Source organism: Capra hircus, chromosome 4, assembly GCF_001704415.2.
Source record: "Capra hircus breed San Clemente chromosome 4, ASM170441v1, whole genome shotgun sequence".
NCBI lineage: Eukaryota > Metazoa > Chordata > Mammalia > Artiodactyla > Bovidae > Capra > Capra hircus.
Window position 1 is genome coordinate 33,277,104 of NC_030811.1, and position 18,343 is coordinate 33,295,446.

Below are 18,343 nucleotides of genomic sequence, written 5' to 3' on the forward strand. Positions count from 1 at the left end.
ACTCCTTTCCAAAACTTCTCTGTTTTCTCCTGTAATGTAATAAATCAGTTTGTCTTTAACTATAAGCTTAAATCGTGACTTTTCATTCAACACCCTTCACTCTCAAGCTTCATCTTCAGGGGAGCGACATTCTGACTTCTCTTACTTTTCATACATCAGATAACTATTTCCTGTTCTGTTTAGGCACCCATTAATATTACATTTAGACATCTTAAACAAAAGCACTTTAGGCCAAATAAAGATGGTATATAAGCTCAACCCGTCTCCTGCATGCTTTAGACTTCCTAGTATACACCTTTAAACTTACCTGATCCGTCTTCAAGTGATTCTGGTACTTCATACATAGTACATGCTCCTCACAATTGTAGGCTTCTGTGTCTCCCTTCCTGGCTCCTGTACAATTCTGGTCATGCATCTTACTTCTACAAACGTTATAAATCCCACAAAACATTGATATTATTATTATGCCTGGGACAGTCAATTATCTTTTAAAGAAATGTAAATAATAAGAGAAAATATTATATACTCAAACATGTAGTTACCATTCCTACCACTCTTTATTCACTTACTGAGATATTTCACCTCCCAAATGATGTCCTTTGACTTTTCTTATGCGCAGCTTTTAGTTTTTTTATGTAAGAAAATGTCTTCATTTTACCTTCATTTTGAAAGATGCTTTTCTTTCAGTTCTTTAAAGATGTTGCTCTGCTTTCTGCTAACTCGCTTCATTTCTTCCCTGATGAAAAATTTCAGTATTATTTTTGTTTCTTCCTCTGTACATAATGTGTGTTGTGGTTTGTTTCTCCCCCATCTCAAGCTGCTTTAAAACCTTTTGCTTAAACACTGGTTTTGAGCAATTTAATTATGATGTGCTTTGGTGTAGTTTTCTTCACAAAAATATTCTTGAGTTTTATTCAAAGACATAGTTAAATTACTTAAGAGAAATTTAATCCCTTCAGGTTTAGCTTTTAGGTGGAGCCAAATAACATCTAGTCTGGGCTCCCCTGGTGGCTCAGTGGGTAAAGAAATCTGCCTGCAATGCAGGGGACCCAAGTCTGATCCCTGGGTTGGGAAGATCCCCTGGAGAAGGAAATGGCACCCCACTCCAGTATTCTTGCCTGGGAAATCCTATGGACAGAGGAGCCTGGCAGGCTGCAGTCCATGGGGTCACAAGTGTTAGACACGACTTACTGACTAAACCAAGACCACCTGGATGCCAGCTGATTAGCAGTGAAAATTGAAGTTTTACCTTCTGGCTGTTGGAAGCAAGCACCGTTCTAGTCTCTGTGTGCATGTGGGCACTGTCCCCTCTAATCCTTTGAGGATTCTTCCCCATCCTCATATTGTTGCCTCCATTGAGTGATGTGGTCAGTATTCATGTGAATACGGAGTGAGGTAGGGGGAGGAAACAATAATCTTTCCTGCGGATTTCAGCAGTCTTGACCTTCCTGAGCTGTCAGCTCCCATCTTCTCAGCCCAGAGAGACCCTTAGCTCTCCCTGAGTTCTTCCCAGAGCCACCGCTTTGAAAGTTTCTCCAAGTATTAACCTGAGGCAGCTAAAAGACTCATCTCACTGGTTTCCCTGCCTCTCAGGAATCAATCTGCTATGTTGCCAGATGTCCAAAATTTTGAGAACTTTCTTTAAAGTATTTTTTAATGATTTTTTTTTTAAGTTGTTTCAGGTAGGAGGGTTAATCTGCTTTAAATTATACTGTTTTGACCAGAAGTACAGTTATTGTTTTATTTGTTAGAGCAGTATTTCTCAGCAAGACGGTCATTTTAGGCTAGATGATTCTTTGTTTCAGGGGTGTGTGGGGGGGGGGCGGCGGGGAAGGCTGTCCTATGTATTATGGGATGGTTAGTATCCTCCCTTGGAGAAGGCAATGGCACCCCACTCCAGTACTCTCACCTGGAAAATCCCATGGACCGAGGAGCCTGGTAGGCTGCAGTCCATGGGGTCGTCAAGAGTCGGACACGACTGAGCGACTTCACTTTCCCTTTTCACTTTCATACATTGGAGAAGGAAATGGCAGCCCACTCCAGTATTCTTGCTTGGAGTATCCCAAGGACGGGGGAGCCTGGTGGGCTACCATCTATGGGGTCGCACAGAGTTGAACACGACTGAAGTGACTTAGCAGCAGCAGCAGTATCTTCCCTGTCTCCTACCCACTGCTGCTGCTAAGTCGCTTCAGTCATGTCCAACTCTGTGCGACCCCAGAGACGGCAGCCCACCAGGCTCCTCTGTCCCTGGGATTCTCCAAGCAAGAACACTGGAGTGGGTTGCCATTTCCTTCTCCAATGCATTAACGTGAAAAGTGAAAGTGAAGTCACTCAGTTGTGTCCGACTCCCAGCGACCCTATGGACTGCAGCCTACCAGGCTCCTCCGTCCCTGGGAATTTCCAGGCAAGAATACTGGGATCCCTGTAATAACTGACTCCACTGTCCGAGGTCTAACGACCAAAATTTTCTCTAGATGTTGTCAAATGTTCCAGGGCACAGAGACAAAGGTGGGGATGGTTATTGCCGTTTAAGAACCGCCAAGTTGCATTGACTTGGAAATTATTTTTATGAAAATGTCTCCCTCATTTGCTTGTGTTCCAGTATATTTTTTTTCACATCTTGAGTATAAGGAATACCCAAGACATGTACTGGTGTTATAAAGGATGTTGTTGTTTAGTGGTGAAGTCGTGTCTAACTATTTTGCAACCCCATGGACTGTAGCCCACCAGGCTCCCCTCTTCATGGGATTTCCCAGGCAAGAATACTGGAGTGGTTTGCCCTTTCCTTCTCCAGGGGATCTTCGCAACCCAGGGATCAAATCTGTCTCCTGCATTGGCAGGTGAATTCTTTACCACTGAGCTACCAGGGAAGCCCGTATTATAAAGGATATCATCCATCCTACACAAAGTGGGAAGAGAAGTGGTTGGGAAACACTGGGTCATTAAAATCATCACTTCCTGATACGGATTTAATAAAAGATCTGATAATCAGTTTAGTAAGAGAGCCATATAATGTCTTCCCAGCAAAATCTTTCTATTAGACAGCAATGTGTTGTCAAGGCAGTGTTGATCAGGCTAAGTGGAACTGAATTTTTTAGCCCCTTGATTAACTTGCTTTAAAAAAGCTAAATGTGTTCTAAAAATCCAAACTGTTCCAGTCGTGTTAAGAGGGTTTTTTTGTGTTTACTCGCAGACCCTGATGTTTTATCTTTAAAAAGGAAAGGAAAGAATAAAGAAAAATGTATTTCTGTCTCATCTAAATGAGATACTGACCATGACCTTTATCAGAGATGCCATTGAACTGGTCCAGAGAGTAGTTTTGCCTTAATTTTCCTCTCTTCCTTGACTTCTGTATTATTCCTTTCTCTCTTTCTTGATCATCTCTTGGAAAGACAACTTCTAGAGTCATTAGTGAACTGAGAAAATGACATAAAATTAAAATGACTAGAAATAAATATTTCTAACGCATTTAAATATGTTTTTCATTTCTTTGCTGGCCTATAGCTGGTAAGGGTAAGTATTTTTATGACTTTTTTTTTGCTTTACCATACTAAAATTTTTATAATGATTAAATTTTTTCAAGTAATATCATGATCTTATTTAGAATATCATGATACTGCTTTCTAGGCAGAACTGGAATATTTACATTAACCTTGTCATTTAGGAAGCAGAAAAGCTTATTTTTGCCACAACAGGGAAGTAAAAACAACCTAGTATCTCTCATTCATGTGAGCGTAAAGGAAATTGCTATGAAATTGTTACTATAGCTTACAAAAATGCTCTGTAACGTTAAGTGAGAAAATCCTAAATTATATATGTGATATTATTGCCACTGTTAAAATTTTTTTAATATAGGTAGAATTATACATAAAATATTTACAGTGGATAAGTTAATTAGAGGGATTGATTGCTAATTCATTCTCTGTTTCCTGAATTTTCTTTGAAGTATCTGTGTTATAACTTTAAAAAGAAAAGCTCAGTTTTGAATCCAGCCATACTGAATGGTTAGGAATAGTCAGAACAAAATAATAATTATCAAATCTAACTTATTAGGAACAACATTATTATCTTTTTTAAAATATAAATAATGGTGTATATTCATAGATTTATCTGATAAGAGGATGTATTCTACTTCCCTGTTGCATTGACTTTTAAGATACATGGAAATTCTAAGGAAAAAAGTGAATTAAAGCAAGGCTGAAGAATGCTATCCAGTTTTTCTGCTTCAAACTGTGCACTGTCTTTTGCCAAACTGCCAGACAGTGTTTGGCTAAACTATCCTTAATTTTTATCCCCAAACAAAAGATTATGCAAGCACCTTTTAAAAAAATTTTCCTTTCACTTAGGCACAAACATAATATATTGTGTTTGTTACCTAATACAATACAGTAATAGCTAACTTTCAATAATAAATCAGTGTCAAAAATGAACCTGAGTACTTCTTTTCAATGTTAGGCCAAATTTTTAAAAAATTCTTCAGTCAGATTGTAAACTTATATTTAATGTTTTAAGCTAATTCTCCTCACTGACCCTAGTAAGTTAAATTTCACCCTTCATTGGTAAAATATGATGAATAGATTATTTAAAATAAATATTACTATGATTACAGATCTGTATGTGTTGATTAAAATTGTCATCGTGTGAAAGTATGATTTGTTATCTGCTGCAGAAAGTAAGACGTATAAATCCGTACATTCATTTTTAATATATTTACCAAAATTGGCCAAAAAATTATTTGAGTTAATAATAGAGGTATGAACAGACTCCTCAAGAAACAGTATCTACCAACGTTTTCTCTTAGGTCTTCAGCATAAAATGTACAGGAACATACCAGCCAGATAATCTACATAAAATTTTAAAACATTAGTTCTTCCTATTAAAGGCTATATGTGTGCCATCAAAAGGGAGGTGGTAGTTCTTTGTGTCACTTTTGCTGTGAATCTTCAAGCTAATGAAGATTGGAAGCTAAAAGGAAAGTTTAATCGGAGTGGGAGATGGTAAATGGAGCTATAGGCAAACCCCTAAGCACAGGGTAATTCTAAAACAAGTTGTTGTGTTTCCAAAGGTTCATTTGCTACTTGGTTTAGCTCAAGATTTTGCAGAAGAGACAAGCTCTCAGCTAGCAGCACCCTCTTATTAGTCCTTTTGGTACCTGGGTCCCAGGCCTGGACCCCTGGGCACATGAATGGTCTTAGAAGGTGAATGAATGGCCTCCTTTTCTTCTTGCCCTTTCCCCCAACTCTCTTTTACCTTCCCTTTGCTCTGTTAATCTCTAATCTCTCTCACACCAGGAACAGCCAAAAAAAAAAAAAAGGAAAAACATTCGGCATCCTTAAAATTAGTTGCAAAGGAAAAAGAAACATTTCAATTAGTTTTTTCCCTTCTCACATGCTGAACTCTGACTTAGGTGCCCTTCCTAGGGTTTAGGTTCACTGTGGTCAGCTCCCACCAGATAGCCCTCCCAGCATAGTGGGATCTGCCAGCTTGCTAATAGACCTCACAGGGTTTTCTATGCTAGCTATTTTCAAGTCAGTGTTAACTGTTCAGATTGATACTGTGAGCCTACTTATTAATCTTTTCTCTTGACTTCCGACAGCTATTAATGAAAAACTTACATTTTCAGATCCCATTTGAATAAAGCCTCTAACATTTCTTAAATCTATTGCAAATAGTAATCTTTCTCAATTTGAGTTTTATTCCATCCACTTTTACCACGCCTGGTGACAGTACTACCTAAAGACGCTAGAGCATGTATCCAACTGTTACCATAGAAACTCTCCACCAGTATGCTCATTTACCATGTCTAACATCTGTACTTAGTCCATAGGTTAATCATCACAATTTATGACAGTTTTACAATACATTGTTTCATCTCATATCTCGTTGGTTTCTTTTGATAATTTCCTTATATTATTTCAGGAGACTAAACTACCTTTGAAGATTAGATTAGTGCCATGAATAACTTTCTGTTTAAGACTAGTTACCATAATTTTGTGTTCTGATGAACATTAATTGAAGATAATCAAGTATAAACTCAGTTTTAAAGCAAGCCTCCCAAGCCTTGGATTTGGTTACATAATTGATTGAAAGCATGATTTCCATTTAATCCAATTGATAACTCTGTGTTACCCCCACAGCTGATTGAAGATATGTTATACCAAGAGAAAACTATATGGAAAATATAATTTTATAAAAATAAGAAACTAGGTATTTAATACTAGCTATTTTCCTTTTTTACTTTGGTTCATGAGAGAATTTTAAAATGAAATGTTTTCCTACAGAGAGATCAAAACTGTCTCCTTTATAATTTATTTTTATTCATAAATTCATGAAATATAGTAAAGTAGTACATGGTGAAGTATGTTTGCATAAAATATTTTAAATTGTGCTGATCAGACATAGAAAAGAAGAAAATACTCAGGGTCTTTACAGCCTGTGTTTGAAAATGGGATAATCCCTAAGAGAACATTTCCTTTTCATTGAATTTATAGCCCTGGAGGGAGTGTAGGGTTTTTTTTGTTTTTTTTTAATAAAAATTTTAGTGGGTTTGCCTGTATGTTTTTTCACTGTCAGTGTATAGTCTGTTTGTGGCTTAAATTATTATTGTAAATATTATTTTTATCAGTAACAGTATTTGCTAGAAAAGTATCCATTTATGTGTGTAATTTGGAAAAACTTATCACATTAAATAATATATGAGTTATATTTCATAAGAAAGATACTTTATAAATTCATTTTTGAATATATGATTTAATTACAGAAAAGAACTATTGACTCAATTTTGTCATGAACTTGTATATTTTATTTTAAAGACTGTACACCTATTATTTTAAAATAAGAATTTCCTTCTACAAACTTAATAGTAAAAGGGGAATTATGGATTTTTTTTCTCTGAAATCTCTGTATATCATGTTCTCAACAGATAAATCATTAATGGGTGTTATTTTTAACATCTTGTTATGACCTTCTCTGGTGAAGGAAATAATGAATAAAATCCAGCAGATGTTTTTTAAAACTATAATTTCCTAAAGGTGGTGCTAAAAACTTTTTTTTTACTCAGATAAATGGAGAGATGAAGATTCTAAGATAAATTCTTTAAATATAAAATCTGATTTCATAATGGGTGCCTTGCAGTTTTCAATATTCTGCCTCCACATTCAATATAATTTCACATTATCATATATTTAACTATATTAAAAGGCAATCAGACATAAGAATAAATACAGGAGAAGTTGGATTGTCTCATTTCTCAGTTCAGGAAAAGCAGTTTAGTTCAGTGTTAAATGCAACTAATACTAATTTACCACATGTAATGTATTTAATCATTCAGATAAGCAATTATTAAATACAAAAGAGTATATATGCCACTTCCTCCATGGACAGAACCTCATACCTCACATCATTGATGAGTGCCATTCATTGCTTCCTTGCTGCATTCACCTTTTAATATCCTTCATTGATGTGAGATATAAATTAGTTTGTGTATCTTTTTTTTAAACATGTGATTCTGAAGACCCTTCAGCTTGAATTATATACTTCTTCCATCCACAAATATGGCTGAAAGTTGAACTTGACATGGATCAATATGATCTGAGCTAAATATCTAAATGTGACTGATTATGTTAGCATCATGTCCACAGATCAATATTGAGTTTTATTATGAGCCGGACTCTATAATTGGGTGTAATCAATAAACTTTTGTCTCCTTTCCTATTGCAGTTTTAGGGTTGGACCATCTAGGTTTTTAAAAACTACATTTAGCTTGCATTTAGGACTGTGCTGCTTGTGATGACCAGAAATGAGATCTCTCTGTGAATTTTAAGGAACAATGGGGCCTTAGCTCAACCATTGTGAGAAGAGCCCACTTTTATCTTGATAGCTGGTTGCTTGCCCAATATGCGCAACATCTCTTACGGAGCTAATGTAGTAACACCCCAGCACTCCTTTGGGGTGGTGTGTGGCTCGCTGTCTCTATCGTTAGTAAAGAACTCACATTGAAGACTTTGACAAAACATACCATTAATGAAGGCAATCATAAAAGCTTGCCTTTTGATAAACCCGCAGGGTCTACAGACGTTGAAAGATGCAATCTGTGAAGAACAATAAATTTGGGCCTTTGATTGAAGTGCCATTTGGGACGTTGTGCTTTGTCTGCATATTTGCACAAGCATGATGTTCCCTTTTTCATGTCTCTTAAACTTGAAGCCTGGAAGCATTCATTGCCATTTCTCCATTAAAGTTGGTCCCATTAAAAGCTCCCTACAAAAAAAGGCTGGAAGTGATCCAGCTGAAGCAAGTGTGTTCATTTCTGCCCTAGTTTGCCATTTGGAAAGCAGGCTTCTAGCCATCGTTGTCATTTTTTTTATGAATAGACCTGGGCTGTTTTCCAGCTCAGTAAATATATACTTAAAATGTATCAACTTTTCTTAATATTAGGGTGGGGTGAGATTATTTCTGTGGTAGATATTTGAAATAGCTTTGAATGAAAATAGAATTTCCTCCTTCCAACTGATTGGCAGGTTTTTCCCTGTCATTTTTATTTAGGCTATAAAAATATTGTATTTTATGGGTTTTGCTGAATTCATGGCCTCATACTTTATGTAGTGCAAAGTATTTATCTGTTATCATGAGACATTCATTTTGTGTTGTTCAAAAACCTCATTTGCTATTATTATTAAACCAGAAAAATAAAGGTACATGCTTTTCTGAATTCACAGATGCAGACCGTTTTCAGAAACATGGTATGGATGAGTTTATTTCTGCAAACCCCTGCAAGCTGGACCACGCCTTCCTGTTTAGAATACTCCAGAGGCAGACTTTGGATCATAGACTGAATGATTCCTATTCTTGCTTGGTTAGTACAAACTTATCTCATCCCCTATAGGTTAAAGTGAGAGATTTTTTTAAGTGAGAAATACTTGTTATGAAGCAGCCTTTTATCCCTGACTCATTTAATAACTATAGTTGGAGTTAGGGATAAAGGATTCCAATCGATTGCTTCCCAATTTGAAAATTATACACTTGAAGATCACTGCTGTGCCACTCAATAGCCAGGAGAAAGGACTCTAACAGACGCTGAACTGTGGTTTCTTGGTCTCTCTGGAGAGGTGGAATGAAAATAGAAGGCTTTTCTAAAGACTAAAAAAATAACCTCTGTGATAGGATTTACTAACACCTATACAGACATTTTAAAGTTTAAATTCTGCTCACTAAATGGTGATACCATTCATGTCTCTCTCTCATTCCTACAAAGACTACCTAAGTGACAGGGGAGAGAAACCGTGTAATAAACAATATTATGATGGCTGTGTGTAACAGAGGAAAGCTTTAGTTTCATCTAATGCTCCAAAAATAATTGGAATTACTTTATTTTAAAAATGCATTAAGAGTAGCTAAACTGCTACTTTGTGTTTAAACCAGCCAAAATTTGGAATGCAAGCTATAATTTACAAGTAGAAGGGAAGGAATCCTTGACTCCTTAGAATGTGTGCATTGAACTATAGCTTAAAAATCTCTTGTGCCTTTAAATCCAAGGATTTGTTTTGTTGGTGGCAATTCGTCTGAAATTCCGCTGGCCAGAATCTTCATGTTTCTATCACCACTTCGTCTCTTGGCTACTGAACACGGTAGCTGCATGCAATAGAGTTACACTCTCTTTAAGATTTTAGACAGGACATACTCTAAGCTCACCAGAGATGTTTCAACAGACAGGAAGAAATGGAACAACTTACTGCCGTGATCATGCTGATGTTCATTAATTCATTTATAGACTCACTATTAAGTACCTGTTATTCAACATGCAGTTATGTAGCTTAAACCCAATCGAGCCCAAACTTTATAATTAGAGAGTAAAACAAGTCATCACAAAGCCCTCATCTATCTTTCCGGGGACAAGCACACATAGATTGATCATCAACAGGAACACTTTCCTCTTGGATTCCACTCCATGGGGTTAGTTCTTGAAATGTCAGAAAGTCGTTTTGACCACGTGGATGACCTCGCAGGCCGTATGGAGTGTGAGGAGAACACTACAGTGTATTCAGCTGGACCTCAAGGGCAGGTGTGATTAGAAAGAGCATTTGAGCTCGAGATGACCCTGGATGTTAACATGGCTCAGCAGCTGATTTGCACTGTCGTCTTAAGCAATTCACTGAACACCTCTCAACTTTAGCTGCTGTATCTATAACATGGAATCATAATAACTAGTATGCATGATAGTTCTAAATATTAAAGATATATACAGTATGTCTAGTACAGCGCCTTCACCATCACCACAGTAGTATTCTAGTATTTTTTCCTCCTCTTCCTTCTTTTAAAATTTTTTATTGAATTTTAGTGCATTTTATTTTTATCTCATCTTTCTGCATTTCACACTCTTCTTTTCCTTTATCCTTCTCTTCTTTCTCTCTTTTCTATCTTGAATTAATCCATATAATCCACTGAAATATTTTGTAAACCGGCTCTCCCTAACCTGGCCCTCTGTTATTAGCCAAGCTCATATACCCACCCTAACATCTCTCTTCAAGAGAACCAGAAACTGTAAGACATTAACTTTGTTATATTTGTCATGGAAAGACAGTAGAGTGAGAACAATATCCAAAATATTTAAATACCCAAATAATAATTTAAATACCATGGCTAAAAGTTACTGAAATTCTCTCAGTTCACTTAATACAGTGCTTTTGGAAACTAGGTGATTTCAGTTATCTGGTTTGCTTTGCCATTTTATTTTTAATTGATTCATATAGAGATTGAAGTCTGTTGGAAGGTTATTCTTTGCAACCCACATTTTAGATGCCGCGAATAAATTTGACTAGTTGTGAGTGACAGCAGAGAAGAGCAGGTTGCCCCTGCCTTGCTATGGCAGTAAAGAGAGGATGGTGTTAAGCTGTCAGTGGCCCAGACCAGTTCCAAAATTGATGGCATTTGCTGTTTTAAAAACAATAGGAAACATACTGCTAATAGAAAAAAAAATTGTCAAAAGACACTGTAATGCATTTTCTGCTTACAATACCTAATAGTGTCTGCAGAAAAGTGAATTCTGGTACAGAAAAAATAATAATTTTTTTCTGTTGTTGTTCTTCCTTTTGCAGGGGTGGTTTAGCCCTGGCCAGGTCTTTGTGTTGGATGAGTACTGTGCCCGTTACGGCGTGAGGGGCTGTCACAGACATCTCTGCTACCTTACAGAACTGATGGAACATTCGGAAAACGGTGCTGTCATTGATCCAACCCTGCTCCATTACAGCTTTGCATTCTGTGCCTCTCATGTGCATGGCAACAGGTATTTTTACTTGCAAACACACAGTGAAATGTGGAGGGTTGAACTTGGGAAGAGAGAAAAACGTGCTTTGCCACCATCACCTAGTAACAGATTTTAAATAGCAATCACTTCTTGCAAGAGAGAAAAGAAACAACCCACAAAGGAAAAATGTACATCAATATGCAGTTGATTTAGGTGGGCTGCACTTTATGTTTCTTTTTGCCATTAAAACCACTTGAAACACGGAGTATCTGTGAGATTAGAAGTTGCCTTTTAGTTCTTATGCACCACCTAGTACTAGGATCTGCCTAGCTTGAGTGTCTTCTGGATTTCTATTGTAATGCATATATATGTCTGGGTAGGGTTTGTGAGCAGGTTTGTGAATACCTAATGATTCTTGCTTTTCCATGGTGGAATGTGCTCATTGATAAAGTGAGATAAATAATGGGTTGATGTAGGTCTCCTCCCAGCCCCTTCCCTGATCCACACTTGAAGAATAGGTATCCCCTTTTAGCACTCTGAGCCAGTGACCTCACCTCTTGTTTTACCAAAATAGCAAAATACATGTAATGCAGGCCCCCACAAGTATGTATCTCTGGACTTAAGTCTTTTTTTCGTATTATTTACTCTCTTCTCCCAGTCTCTTTCCAGGGAAACTTTGCTAGCGGGGGCTCCTCCCATAAAGGAGATAGCTCTTATCATTGTACCTTGCCTCAGCCATTCTTTCATCGTCACCTCTTTATTTTCTTTATATACGTATATATGTGTATGTGTGTATTTTGGCTGTGTCGGGTCTTAGTTGCAAGCTCAGTAGTTTTGACACACTTGGGCCTGGTTGCCCCCAGACATGTGGGATCTTAGTTCTTCAACCAGAGATCAAATCCACATCCCCTGCATTGGAAGGCAGATTCTTAACCAACTAGACCATGAGAAAAGTTCCTGTCTCCCTCTGTTTTATTTCCGTTCTTCCCGCAAGCCTAAGCCTCACAACATAACAGAACAATAATACTAACTATGTGAGGGAGGGCAAGCTGCTTCATCTAGTTGTGTCTCCACTTACCTGTCTCTAAGAAAGAGAATAGTATCTCTCTCTGAAATCATCAGTTGTGATAGAGATTCATCAAGCACTTAGAACAGTGCCTGGTTTGGGAGTGGTGAAAAGAATGTTCAGTTCAGTTCAATCACTCAGTTGTGTCCAGTTCTTTGTGACCTCATGGACTACAGCATGCCAGGCCTCCCTGTCCATCACCAACTCCCAGAGTTTACTCAAACTCATGTCCATTGAGTCAGTGATGCCATCCAACCATCTCATCCTCTGTAGTCCCCTTCTTCTCCCGCCCCCAATCCCTCCCAGCATCAGGGTCTTTTCCAGTGAGTCAGTTCTTTGCATCAAGTGGCCAAAGTATTGGAGTTTCAGCTTCAGCATCAGTCCTTCCAATGAATATTCAGTACTGATTTCCTTTAGGATAGACTAGTTGGATCCCCTTGCAGTCCAAGGGACTCTCAAGAGTCTTCTCCAACACCACAGTTCAAAAGCATCAATTCTGCGGAGCTCAGCTTTCTGTATAGTCCAACTCTCACATCCATACATGACTGGAAAAACCATAGCCTTGACTAGACAGACCTTTGTTGGCAAAGTAATCTCTCTGCTTTTTAATATGCTGTGTAGGTTGGTCATAACTTTTCTTCCAAGGAGCAAGCATCTTTTAATTTCATGGCTGCAGGCACCATCTGCAGTGATTTTGAAGCACCTCCCCCCCCCCCCCCCGCCACACACACACACAAAGAAAAGCATGTTAAGGGACAGTTTACACTGTCTAAGTATGATTATCCTGTCAAGCTACCTTTCCATTGTTCTCTTCATCTTCCCCACAAAACTCCTCTCACCTTTTCCCCCATTTGGCTCCCATCTCCTCACTTTGCTGGTGAGCTTACTTGAAATAGATCTCCTTCTCCAGCTTCACCCTCTTTACTCTCATGGGAAAGTCAGTGCTATGGAATTCATAAGTCCCTGTGCTTCTGGTAAAGGCTGCTCATTTTCCCCAATGTAGCTATTTCAGCTCTTTTCTTTTTATTTTATTTTTTTTCTGCCACTTCTTTTTTAATAATTTCTGTTTCTCTAGACCCCAAGTGTTATATGGTGTTTTGTTTTTATATCTGTTCTTGAACTTGCTCTCTTGTCCTGAGAATTTTTTTCTACTTCAGTGAAAATTCTACCTTGGTGATCTTGCCACTTTCCACAGCTTTAATGCTGACCTCTCGTTATACAGATAATTCCAACTAAATTATTCTCCTAAGCTATAGGTCTCTATCTACAACTGGCAGCTTGACTATTCTGCTGATGCTTTAAAGTCTCCATGTTTAAAGTTAAGTCCATCATCCTCATGAAGCCACCTCCTAAAGCTCTCTGAGCTCCTAGCAGAGTGCCTGACAAAAAGCAACACCCGAACACAAAATCTAAGTGTTCAGTATACATTTGATGAATGAACGAATGACTTTATTATTTGTGTTAATGTCTTTTCCAGTAACGGCCTATCCATCTTCCATCTGTCTTTTCCTTTTACTTCCCTGGTGGCTCTGCCTGCAATGCGAGAGACCTCAGTTTGATCCCTGCGTGGGGAAGATCCCCTCGAGAAGAGAATGGCTACCCCACTCCAGTATTCTTTCCTGGGATATCCCATGGACAGAGGAGCCTGGCAGGCTACAGTTCATGGGGTTGCAAGGAGTCAGACACTACTAAGCGACTCAGACTTTAATCACTTTTCCTGTTACCCCAAAATAAACCCTCTGCACTCAGCAAACTTTGAGGGATTGGGTGAGATGCCAGGGCAAGCATGAGACAGTCAGGATAACCGGATGACTGTTTGATAGGCAAAGTAAGGTGCTGTTGTAGTAAAAACAGTCTCTTCTCTCTCCAGGCTCTATCTTAATTCCTCCTGACCAGTGGGTATCAAAAGCACGGCCTCCAAGTTTAGGCAACAGTCTGAAATGTAGGAGGACAAGAAGGTTGCCGTGAAATAGACAGACCCAGAGAGCACAATAGGATCAGCATGTTTTAGTCATTAACACAGAAAGGTGAAATTAAAGTGAGGACATTAAGTGGAAAATTTAGTTAATGTGCCCCCAAAAATGCATGTGTTTGAGACACATGTTAATGGAAGGTTACTGAGGTAACTGGGAGCTCCTGCCACCACATGGGAGGCAGCGTGATTTGAATCTGTAGGTTGCCATAGTTACTTCTATTCTGTAAACTATTGTTTTTCTTATGATGGTACACTGTAAAGTGCAATGTATGGTATATTTATCTGTTCACGCATGTATTATACTTACTATTACACAGTAAGGGCTTCCCTGGTGGCTCAGACTGTAAAGAATCTGCCTGCAATGCCAAAGACCCAGGTTCAAGCCTCGGGTCAGGAAGATCCCCTGGAGAAGGGCATGGGTACCCACTCCAGTATTCTTGCCTGGAGAATTCCATGGACAGAAGAGTCTGGCAGGCTGTAGTCCATGGGGTCGCAGAGAGACATGACTGAATAACTAACAGTTTCACTTTTCATTACACGTTAAATCCATTTTCCAGATTAAAATGTGTACATATGCAGGTATCCCTGGGTGGGGTTTTAGAATAGTCAGTTTCAATAGTCAGTAGTTTCTGATTCAGCATTTAGGTTAGACATATCTTAAGAGAAAAGAAAGGAAAGAGTATAGATTTGGTGGGAATTTGAACCTCAGTTTAGGGTAAAATGTTCCAAGATAACCTTAAAGACATAATACTTTCTATAATGTTTAGAGTCTAACAAATGTCACTCAGAAATGTCATGCTGTCACAGTAAAAGAATTAAAAGAGGCAGAAGACCTCTACTTGAACCTTGGCTCTGCAACTTGCAAGCTGAGCCATGTTGCACAAATTATCTAACCTTTCTGAAACTGGGCGTTACCATATGGAAAAAGCGAAGCACTAAGGGGACGATCCCGGGTAATTATAAAGCACGATATCAATATGGATTGGACATTATTCTAATATGTTTCCCCTTGTCAGCCAGCCAGAAGCATGTGAATTGTGAGAGGATGAAAAATGTGAAAAATAAGTAGTTATGCAGGGCTTCCCTGGTGGCTCAGCTGGTAAAGAATCTGCCTGCAATGCAGGAGACCCTGGTTCAAATTCCTGGGTCAGGAAGGCCCCCTGGAGAAGGGATAGGCTACCCACTCCAGTATCCTTGGGCTTCCCTTGTGGCTCAGCTGGTAAAGAATCCGCCTGCAATGCAGGAGACTCTGGTGCAATCCCTTGGTTGGAAAGATTCCCCTGGAGAAGGGAAAGTCTACCCACTCTGTATTCTGGCCGGGAGATGGGGTTGCAAAAAGTTGGACACAAACTAAGTGAATTTCACTTTCACTGCAGGCTCAGTCAAAATATTTCAATGTGTATGTATGTAATTACACTCTTAATTTCTTCACTGATAGAAGGTTCTGGATTTTAGCAACCTCCTTTTGTCAAAATAAACTTCTCTCATCCCCGTCTGTGGCGTCTGATATTTATCCAGACTTCCATTAAAAATACCATCAATGTCAAGTCTGACTTTTCTACAGCATTGGCCATATTCTCTTGTGATCATTTTTCCTTCTGTCAAGACACAGTCTCAAAGAGTCACTTTGCTCACCTGAACTGCCTCCGTCAAAAATGCAAACGAAAGGAAGACTGTCTTTTGTTCAGGATGGGCACAAATGACAGTGGTGCTGTCTGGCTCTGAACCATTTCCAGGAGCCCATCCTGCCACAAGGCACTCGGCGCCGTAGGCGGGTGCGTTCCCAGCAGATCCAGCATCTCTGAATAGCACTCTGAGTGTTTCAGGAGTAAGAGAATAGAGTTCAACAGAAGAGATCTGGCTGGTACAAAGACCCAAGGAAGAGAAAGAAAAGGAAAGGAAGACAGAAAAGTGAGTCAAGGACAGAAAACTGAGCCACCCCTGCAGGATGCAGCGTGCTTGCCTCACACGGCCCCACACGCAGCCTCGGCGCCACTCAGGGCTGTCAGCGAGGAGAAAAGAGACTTTCAGAGACAATGCCTGTTGGGCGAGTTCTAGGCTGATGTACGGGCTTAGACATCCGGGTTTTGTGAGTCAGGCTGAGGGTGGAGAAACTAAAGCAAGAACACAGAAGGGCTTTCATGCCCCTGTTTGATGTGAGAGACGCAGCGGAGACGCTGAGTCTTGTGTGATCTAGTAGGGCCATCTTTGAGCTGCTGTGTACCCGACAAAGGCCAGCTCAGCTGTGCAAGTTTTTCAAGTCCAGGGAGGACAGTGTGACTGCAGTTTATGTGTAAAGCAATCCTTGCTTTCTGTGGATTCCAGATCATACCACAGAGTAGTACGCAACCTTCACAGGTATCAGTCAAATCATCGTATCATGATACCTCCGTCTTCAGAGACGACATTTCCTCTTACTTTGGAAATCATGCCTCAACTTCCTGCCTCTCATTTTAGAGACAGGGGTGCACATTTTGAGTCAAATCATAGACAATTGCCTCAAATAGTGTCATTAAGAATTTTCATTACCACGTCTTAATTCTACTCTTTTGATACATGACTTAGAGAAATTAAGTGTAAGTATCACACCCATTATGAATCTAGAGACTCACTTCTGGGACAGGGGAGCAAGCAGATAAAATACCATAGCAAGGTGAAACTTATACCATGTGGCTGACCTGACAGATTTTATCACAGGTGCTACATGTGTAGAGGCAGAAAGGACAGTTAGCAATGAGGGCCTTTTAAATACACACTGAGAAACTATTATTGATTCTGTCAGAAACTATATTACAACCTAAATCTGCCTCAATCAGACTTTCCAACAGAAATACCTGTACCTACCCAACCTAGAGTTCAGTACTATTGATAATTATGCTTTTTAAAATAAGACAGAGTCAGAAACTGAGCAAGTTGGGGAGAGATTTACTATGTTGGAAAGAGTGCTGAGCTAGCAGTCAGCACATTTGTCTTCTTGCCCAGGTTCCCCCACTTTAGAGCTGTTTTTCTTGGAGCAGTTGGTCCTGTCTGAGCCTCAGTTTCCCCGTCTGTTCCTTGTGACTAATATCATCAATTTTGCCTACTCCATACAGTTGCTAAATCAGTCAGATATGATTATGTAAACACTTTGTAAGTGATAATATATCACTTAAATATCAAGCAGTGATATTTTGCATAGGGTATGGGAGTTAAAGGGCTCCCCAGGTGGTGCAGTGGTAAAGAATCTGTCTGCCGATGCAGGAGATGCAAGTTTGATCCTTGAGTCGGGAAGATCCCCTGGAGGAGGAAATGGCAACCCACTCTAGTACTCTTGCCTGGAAAATTCCATAGACAGAAGACCTGGAGGGCTACAGTCCATCACAAAGAGTTGCACAAAACTGAGTGATTGAGTGTGCACACACACACAAAGGAGTTAATAAACTTTGGGGAATTTCTCTGTAAAAGACTGACAGTGCAGAGCTGGACTTGATAGTGCTATCAAGTAGCTCCCTCTACACAAGTCTCAAGCAGGAAGATGAGACTGGGAAAGCCTTAAATAGATGCCTCACTTCATCTACTGTCCATGATCATTAGAAGGAGCCACAGGAAGGTTCTGGGATCTCCTCCCCTACATTCCGTCCCAGCCCCTCTTGTTGCTGGAAAGCAGTGGGGTCTAACAGGGCAGCCACATAGACACAGGCAAAGCAGGAACCAGGTAGCCCATTACCCAGGGTAAGTAAGTTACCATACTGCACCTTGCGGCAGTAATTACCAAGGTCACCTAATCAATTTTCTTTCTTGTCACTCCACACCATTCATGCACAGCAAACAACTCCATTTTTTTCCCCCCTAAAGCAATGCATTAAATAGCCTACTGAACGTAAATAATTGCAGAAGAAATAAGGCAAAGGGATTTTTCAGTATGCCTTAGAATAGCAGTCCCCAAATTTTTTGGCACCAGGGGCTGGTTTCGTGAAAGATATGTTTTTTTCCACAGACTGAGGGGATATAAGCCATGGGGAGCGGCTATAAATACAGATGAAACTTCTCTCACTCACCCACTGATCACCTCCTGCTGTGC

The 18,343-nt window shown here is 39.3% G+C and overlaps 1 protein-coding gene across 19 annotated transcripts in view; it reads left to right on the forward strand.

The window, feature by feature from the left end:
* CADPS2 (calcium dependent secretion activator 2) overlaps nucleotides 1–18,343 on the forward strand; it is a 569,431-nt gene that overhangs the window by 389,742 nt on the left and 161,346 nt on the right. For 12 of the 19 annotated variants that reach the window (XM_018046978.1, XM_013963420.2, XM_013963421.2 and 9 more), the window contains exons 12-14: nucleotides 3,505–3,513; nucleotides 8,718–8,854; nucleotides 11,094–11,281. In XM_018046978.1, coding sequence (XP_017902467.1) covers nucleotides 3,505–3,513; nucleotides 8,718–8,854; nucleotides 11,094–11,281 — 334 coding nt within the window. The remainder of the gene's footprint in view (nucleotides 1–3,504; nucleotides 3,514–8,717; nucleotides 8,855–11,093; nucleotides 11,282–18,343) is intronic. The other 7 variants (XM_013963418.2, XM_013963422.2, XM_013963428.2 and 4 more) reach the window with 1 other exon arrangement.